Here is an 8850-nt window from a genome sequence, read left to right as displayed (position 1 = left end):
AATTATAAAGAACAAAAGGCTGAACACATTTATGAACAAAGTACAACATCTATCTTTAGATTTGTGAGCTGCACAGAAACATTTAAAGTATACAGCATATGAAGTCACTGAATCACAGGGCTAGAAGAAAACCCCACAATTTAATTGCTGAACTACAATCAGATTGATCTTGACACTGAATATTTTTTCTCATGTGATGGTCATTTTGGCTCATCCACTAACCACATAGATGTCAACCACACGGCTTTGCAAATGTGGAATGGCAATTTATAGCTAAGATGAAGTAAAACAGATAACCAGAATAAAATCAGTTCCCTTAGTCACTGTTTTATATTTTCAAAATGCACACTTAAAGCGTTAATACGAGATAAATTTTCACTAAACTCACATTACATGTACGAAAACTACAAATCAATACAGCAAGAATAGAGGCATATGTAGCCTCTGGCTTTAACCTCACACACTGGTCAAAATACTTAGAAATTCAAAGGATATGAGGTCACAATAAAGAGTGGAAAGCCTTAAGACAATTTAACACACTCATTGTAAAGTTCACCAAACTGAAGACCAAGGCAACTGAACCATAACGATCCATGTGTGCTTTTGAAAATGACAGTAACTACCATAGTTGTGAGAAATGCAGGTTGACCGCTTTAGGAGAGTTTAATCTTCAAATAAGCAATGCAAAATTTCCCATTATAGGTGAATAAAAGTGAAAGCATGTTAAATGTTCAAGAGAAGTTACTCTTGTAAGTCAGGATGCCTTATGCTGAGGCTTTTGAATAAAGGAACACCACAAATAGAACAGTGAACACAAATTAGTACAAGTCAAGATAATAGTTATATAGAAGGTAAATTTTCTTGATACACAAAATCTGTTTTAGTGAACTTTTCAGTAATGAACTTTAAATAAAGTGCATTAGCTCCAAACACAATATGACCATGAAACCACTTAATAACTTTAAAGCTTATGTAATATTCTTGTCGAAAAACAAGTACTAAAATTACCAACAAAATGACAGAGTATCTTTAATGCAGTGCCCTCCTTATAACCTGTAACCAATTCATCTGCCAACTTTTAAGAAGTATTAGTTGGGCTATAAATTTTGTGCAAGTAGACTTCTACCTTATTGTTACCCAAGTTACAGATATCCAAGATACCGACGATGTGCACTTTATCCAGTTTAGTTACAGCTTTGATAATATCACCTGAAAGTAAAAAGCAGATGGTATTGTAAAATACTTAAATATTTACTTGGATTTAGTATCACATAAGCTGGCTTTTTTCTTATTATAACATTAACACTGTCCCTCATCTTCTCCCTCTTCCCTCCAATTTATCACACAGTCATCAAAGTTACGTTATGCTAACTTCTGCACACAACAGTGAATATATCAAACAGATGCCACTAATAATGTCAAGATACAGGCTGGTATTCCAAAGTCATATTTAGTTATTTTTACTTGTTAAATTTTTTTGGTAAAGTCAGTCTACATGTTTTCAAGGTTATTTATATGGTGCCAAGTCAACAACTTATTGCTATACTTCAAGGAAGTACAAAAATAATTTTTTCCGTTTTGAAACATAATTACCAATTACTTACAAAACTTACAAGACATAAAGCAAAATACATATATGAAATTGAAGTTTCTTTTAAACTATATTTCCTTTGGGGGCACCTGGGTGGCTCAGTCAGTTAAGCGACTGACTCTTGATTTCGGCTCAGGTCATGATCTCATGGTTCATGGGTTCCAGCCCTGTGTCAGGCTCCGTGCTGGCAGTGCAGGGCCTGCTTGGGATTCTCTCCCTCTGCCCCTACCTCACTTGCTCTCTCTCTTGAAATAAACTTAAAAAAATAAAAGAGATCTAGTTTTAAACTTAGCTTATTAAAAAAATAATAAGGTATATTTCCTTTGAAGTAGCTTTATTGACTAACACTTAGCATTGGATACTCTCAAGAAGCTTTATCAAAAATGGGTCAGGTGAGTGACACTGCTATAAATGGCAGAGTAGGCAATTTCAGGGCTGGGTCCCTCAACTAAAGCAACTCACAGGCTGGCAAAAACTCTCAGATCAACTTCTGCAGAACTCTGGAATCTATACACAAACTTAAAATGATGGGGGAAGGATTAATAAAGAAAGAGCTGCTGCACTGTGGTAAGAATGTGCTGCGGTACTTTACGTTGCCCACCTACTACCTGTATCAGCAGCAGCCATGAAGATGGCAGCTGGCATACCTGGTGCTGGCTGCTAGTACCAGATAGTGTGATGCAGAACTTATTCTCAAAGATGTAGTTGTATGTTTTGCCCTGTAAGGCAGCTCGCTCAAGGAGACATGAGGGCTTGCTTTCATTTCATCTGATTTGGAGCATTCCCATGACTGGGGTAGCTTCCCCAGTGGCTTTTGTTGAAAACACATTAAGACAAAAACATTAGCCAGACTAAAAAAGCTGGGGAGGAAGGGGTTGGGGAAAAGATATGTGGGGGAAATAGGGGCTTTTAAAAGCTTCTGTATACACTGGGGCATCAAGAAGGCTATATGTACACACAGTGCTGGACGCATGCTCAGAAAAGACCTGATAAAAACTCCAATTGTTCACCTCTGGCTGATCATCAGGCTCCGCACAGCAGGAAGTGAAAGCTAAGACAGAGTTGTAAACAGCCTGGGTAAGCACTGAAGGGGTGCCGTGACACAGATCCAACTGCAAAAACTGGAGATAATTTTTTCCTTGGTTTCCTTTCTCGCTTCCAGGTGTTTAAGGAAACTCTTTCAAAACACTATCTGACAGCTACTAAGCTAATGGATTACAGACTTCAGTGGCTACACATGATAAAGACTTGATTTTAGATATGAAAAAATGAAATCATTTAGAGGTTAAGTAACTTAAGCAAAGTCACATGGTGATTCTAATGTACACAGTCTGGCTTTGAGGCATGTGATCTTAACCTTTGTATACTAGGGTTACATCTCTGAAATTGTGCCTAAGGGCACCTGGGTGGCTCAGTAGGTTAAGCACCCAACTCTTGGTTTCGGCTCAGGTCATGATCTCACAGGTCCCTGAGATCCAGCCTTGTGTTGGGCTCTGTGCTGATGGGAGTGGAGCCTGCTTGGGATTCTCTTTCCCTTTCTCTCATGCCCCTCCCCTATTCATGCGCACATGCACGCTCTCTCTCAAAATAAATAAACATTAAAAAAAAAACCTGTGCCTAAAAGCCAGTGGTGGATCTAGGTTTTGTGGGACCTGAAGGGCATGCTGTTTATGAAAAAGAATATAAAATACAAAAGAGTACCAAAGCAAGTGAGGGCTTTTCAAGCCTAGGCTTCAAGAGCTTCACAATTTTTTTTTAATGTTTATTTTTGAGAAGGAGGGAGGAAGGGAGAGGGAGAGGGAGAAAATGTGAGTGGGGGAGGGGCAGAGAGAGGGAGACACAGAATCTGAAGCAGGCTCCAAGCTGTTAGTACAGACCCCAATGCGGGGCTCACACTCATGAACAGCGAGATCATGACCTGAGCCGAAGTCAGATGCTTAACCGATTGAGCAACCCAGGTGCCCCATGAGCTTCACAATTAAAGCCACCTCTGCTAGACATGTCACAAAATCTGATGAATGATTTAAAACTGTGCAAGTTCACTAATGCACAATGAGTATAATAACAACTGCTGCTACTGTATAACTTTCTTCTTCTTTGAAGGGGATGGACTTTAACCTAGATGCTTTGGAAAGATTTTGAGATGTCTAGATTTGATGCCAACAGCAACAACTCAAACCTTAATAATTCTAATTGTTATCATATATTGACCTTTATAAATAATGACTTACAGAGTGCCTGAAACATGAAGTCTAAGTAAATCTACTGTTTTGGTGAAGAGCTCTGCCTACTTGTGTTAATACTTCGAGCAAATGACAACCTCTCAATCTGTTCATCTGGTACTACATCACAGAATGTTGTGAGGATTAAATAGACTGTAAAGCACTTAGGATGGTGGGTGATGCACAGCAAGCACTCAAATTATCATCAACAATCAGTCTCTACTTAAGAAAACCTAGTATGAAATGAGGATGTTATTATTTACATCACATAGAGATTCTTTTAAAAGGACTACAGATTTTTACCTAAAAAATGGGTTTTTCTAAATTTCACTTTAAATTCTAGTACTGTTTACAAAAATTGTACACTTTTAGAAATGTCACAAATACAAAAAAGTGAGACAAAGGCAGTGGAGTGTTCACTCCATTTTCTTATGGGTGATCACGTGGGAAGACAAAGTGTCCTGGCATCTCTTGTTGCTAGGATGGGATCATGTAGGTAAGCTCTGAGAAATGAGAATGTGAGTAGAAATGATATGTCACTTCCACTCCAATGTAATTAAAAGCTAGTGTCTCCTTCATCTCTTCCTTCCTCTGCCTAGACAACCCTAGAAGCTACTTGTTCCTGCTGAAGCTGCAACAAGATGTAAGCAGACTGGATTCATGAATCACTGCTGAGAAGAAAGCTAATGTCTGATTGCCTCAGACTCAACTTGAGCAAGAAACAAACATTTATTGTGTTAAGTCACAGGGACTTTGAAGTGGCTTTGTAACTGAAACACCATCTAACCTATCTTGTAATACAGTACAGTATTCTTGCCTGTAAAAATAATATGGTAAACCCTGATTACATAGGGAATAATAAAATTGGTATTTTTATATGTATTAAAGCTCTTCCATATCGTGTTTCTGAAATGTTTATCAATGGAGAAGTTAACGCAATGCTTTCAAATAGGAAGAAAGTGTGTATGTATGTGCATATATATATGAAATGTTTATGTGCATTACATACACACTTTCTTCCTATTTGAAAGCATTGCGTTAACTTCTCCATTGATAAACATTTCAGAAACATGATATGGAAGAGCTTTAACACACACACACACACACACACACACACACACATCCTTGTAGTTCATAGTTAAAGATGATACCAATTAGGACATTATAGCAGTAAGCATTATTCAGCACATGATTTGGGAAATAGAGCTAACTACTTGGAAAAAAATAAAGCTAGGTCCATTATTTCACTTTCCATACCAAAATAAATTCCAAATGGATTAAAATTTTAAACTATAAAAATGAAGACATATTAACAACAAAACCCTAAACAACCCAATTCAAAATGGTCAAAGGACTTGAATATACACTTCTCCAAAGAAGATATGGCCACTGAGCATATTAAAATATGCCCAACATCATTCATAATTAGGTAAATGCAAATCAGAACCAAAATGAGACACCACTTTAGGATGGCTGTTATTAAAAAAACAAAACAAAACAAAACAAAACAGTGACATCTGACTTCAGCTCATGATCTCACAGTGTATGGGTTTGAGCCCTGCATTAGGCTCTCTGCTGTCAGTGCAGAGCCCACTTTGGATCCTGTTTCCCTCTCTCTCTCTCTCTCTCTCTCTCTTTCTCCCCCTCCCACGCATGTGTTTTCTCTCTCAAAAAAAATACACATAAAAAAATAAAAAAAAACAGAAAATAACAAATATTGGTGAGGATGTAGAGAAATTGGGATCTGTATGCATTGCTGGTGGGAATGTAAAATCGTGCAGCTGGTGTGGAAAATGGTTTGGTGGTTCCTCAAAAAGTTAAATGCAGAATTACCATATGACTCAGCAATTCCAATCCTAAATATGTTCCTAAAAGAACTCAAAGCAGGGATTCAGATACTTATACACCAATATCCATAGCAGAATTATTCACAATAATTATTCATAATAGCCAAGAGGTAGAAACAACCCAAATGTCCATCAATAGATGAATGGATAAACAAAATGTGGTATATAGACACAATGAAATATTCTTCAGCTATAAAAAGGAATGAAATTCTGATATTACACACATGGATATTACATTCTGTATATTACAACATGGATGACCAAGTGACCTAGGTCAGACTCAAAGGGCAAAGACTATATGATTCCACTTATATGAGACACCTAGAATAGGCAAATTCATAGAGACAGAAAGTAAAATAGAGGTTACCAAGGGCTGGGGAGAGGGGGGCAATGAAGAGTTACTATTTAATGGTACCAGAATTTCTGTTTGGGATGATGAAAAACTTCTAAAAATGGATAATGATGATGATTCACAACACTGTACTTAATGTCACTGAATTGTACAATTAAAAATGGTTAAAGTGGTAAATTTTATGCAAATTTTGCCATAATAAAGATTATATCAGTACAAAAATGAAATTATAAAAGTACCAAAACCCACAGTGAATTAAAAAAATAATCTTGGACTAAGTGATGCCTTTCTGAGTATGACATAAAACCAGCAGTCACAAAAATAAAACATATATTTGAGTATATAAAAATAAAATTACTTAAAATACCAAAAGAAGCCTCCCACTGAACAAATTTAGTCAAAATGTGTAAAATTATTTGCAACACACAATAAAGGGTTAACTCTAATATACAAAGAAAACCTACAAATTAACAAGAAAAAGAACACTCACAGAAAAATGGAAAAATAAAACTAGCATACAAAATTCATAGAAAGAAGAAATATAACTGACAAACATTATGAAGATATTCAAGCTTAGAAATAACCAAATGAAAACAATGATAATAATAACTTTTTGCCATCAGTCTGCCAAAGACTAACAAGAACAATAATACCTAGCATTTCTAAGGGTGTGAGTAAAGTGGCACTCTTGCCTTTGGTAAAAGTGTAAATTGGCATAAACTTTTTGGATGACAGTATCTACCAAAATTTTAATGCCTACATCTTTTGAGTCAGTGATTTCTCTTCCAAGAATTCATCTTACAGATATGTATGTAAAGTACACAAAGATTATATATACATACACACAGAAAGATAGAGAGATACTCACTGCAGTACTCTTTGCTAAGAGCCAAAATATTTGGAAACAATCTCAACGTTCATCACTAGGGGATTAAGTAAATTTTGGTACATCCACGCAGTGATGTATTTATAGGTATTAAAATGAATGAAGTATCTCTCTATATACTAAATATGAAAGATATCCAAGATATATTGTCAGGAGGAAAAAGGTGGTTATGGAACTATATGTTTACTATAATTCCATTTATGTGTATTTCCTTAAGACTGTGTGTGCGGGTGATAAAGTGAGATTTATTCCTGGGATGCAAGGGTGGTTCAACATTTGCAAATCAATCAACGTGATGCATCACATCAATAAGAGAAAGGGCAAGAACCATATGACCATTTCAACAGACACAGAAAAAGCATTTGACGAAGCACAACATCCATTCATGATTTAAAAAAACTCTCAACAAAGTAGGTTTAGAAGGAACCTCAACATAAATGACATATATGAAAAACCCACAGCTAACATAATCCGTAAGGAGGAAAAAACCGAGAGCTTTTCCCCTAAGGTCAGAAACAAGAGAAGGATGTCCACCCTCACCACTTTTGTTCAACATAGTACTGGAAGTCCTACCCACAGTAATCAGACAACAAAAAGAAATGAAAGGCAACCAAATTGGTAAGGAGGAAGTAAAACATTCGGTATTTGCAGATGACATGATACTATACGTAGAAAACCTACCAGAACTGATAAACGAATCGCAGGATACAAAATCAGTGTGCAGAAATCTGTTGCATTTCTATACAGTAATAACGAAAGCAGCAGAAAGAGAAATTAAGAAGACAATCTCATTACAATTACACCCAAAATAATAATGATACCTAGGAATAAACCTAACCAAAGAGGTGAAAGACCTGTACTCTGAAAACTATAGAACATTGATAAAAGAAATTGAAGCCAACACAAAGAAATGGAAAGACATTCCATGCTCATGGATTAGAAGAATACTGTTAAAATGTTTATACTACCCAAAGTAATCTACACATTTAATGCAATCTCTACCAAAACACCAATAGAATTTTTCATAAAACTAGATAAAAGAATCCTAAAATTTATATGGAACTGCAAAAGATCCAGAACAGCCAAAGCAATTTTGGAAAAGTAAAGCAAAGCTGGAGGCATCACAATTCCAGACTTCAAGTTATATCACAAAGATGTAGTATTCAACACAGTATGGTACTGGCACAAAAATAGACACACGGATCAACAGAACAGAACAGAAAACCCAGAAATGAACCCACAACTATATGGTCAATTAATCTTTGACAAAACAGGAAAGAATATCCAATGAGATAGAGACAATGTCTTAAACAAATCGTGTTGGGAAAACTGGACAGCTACATGCAAAAGAATGAGATTGGACCACTTTCTTATACCATACACACAAATAAACTCAATATAGATTAAAGGCCTAAATGGGAGACCTGGAATCATAAAAATCCTAGAAGAGAGCTCAGGTAGTAATGTCCTGACATGGGCCATAGCAACATATTTCTAGATATGTCTCTTGTGGCAAGGGAAACGAAAGCAAAAATAAACTACTGGAACTACATTAAAATAGAAAGTTTACACACAACAAAGGAAACAACAAAACCAAAAAAGCAATCTACTGAATGGGGAAAAGACATTTGCAAATGACATATCCAATAAAGGGTTAGTATCCAAAATATATAAAGAACGTATAAAACTCGACAGCCAAAACTCAAATAATCCAATAAAAAATGTGCAGAGGACATTAATCGACGTTTCTCCAAAGAATACCTATAGATGGCCAACAGACACATGAAAAGATGCTCACCATCACTAATCATCAGGGAAATGTAAATCAAAAGTACAATGAGATATCACCTTACACCTGTCAGAATGGCTAAAATCAACAACACAAGAAACAACAGGTGTTGGTAAGAATGTGGAGAAAAAGAATCCTTTTGTACTGTTGGTGGGAATGCATA

The 8850-nt window shown here is 36.1% G+C and overlaps 1 protein-coding gene across 1 annotated transcript in view; it reads right to left on the bottom strand.

The window, feature by feature from the left end:
- Nucleotides 1-1004: 1004 nt before the first annotated feature.
- Nucleotides 1005-8850, bottom strand: part of RADX (RPA1 related single stranded DNA binding protein, X-linked) — a 68977-nt gene continuing 61131 nt past the window's right edge. Inside the window, exon 14 of the mRNA XM_049644157.1 lies at nt 1005-1209. Coding sequence (XP_049500114.1) covers nt 1079-1209 — 131 coding nt within the window. The 3' untranslated portion in view covers nt 1005-1078. The remainder of the gene's footprint in view (nt 1210-8850) is intronic.

This window comes from Panthera uncia, chromosome X (genome assembly GCF_023721935.1).
Source record: "Panthera uncia isolate 11264 chromosome X, Puncia_PCG_1.0, whole genome shotgun sequence".
Taxonomy (NCBI): Eukaryota; Metazoa; Chordata; class Mammalia; order Carnivora; family Felidae; genus Panthera; species Panthera uncia.
Note: the sequence above shows the minus strand (reverse complement) of the source record. Positions and strands in the feature narration are given on the sequence as shown.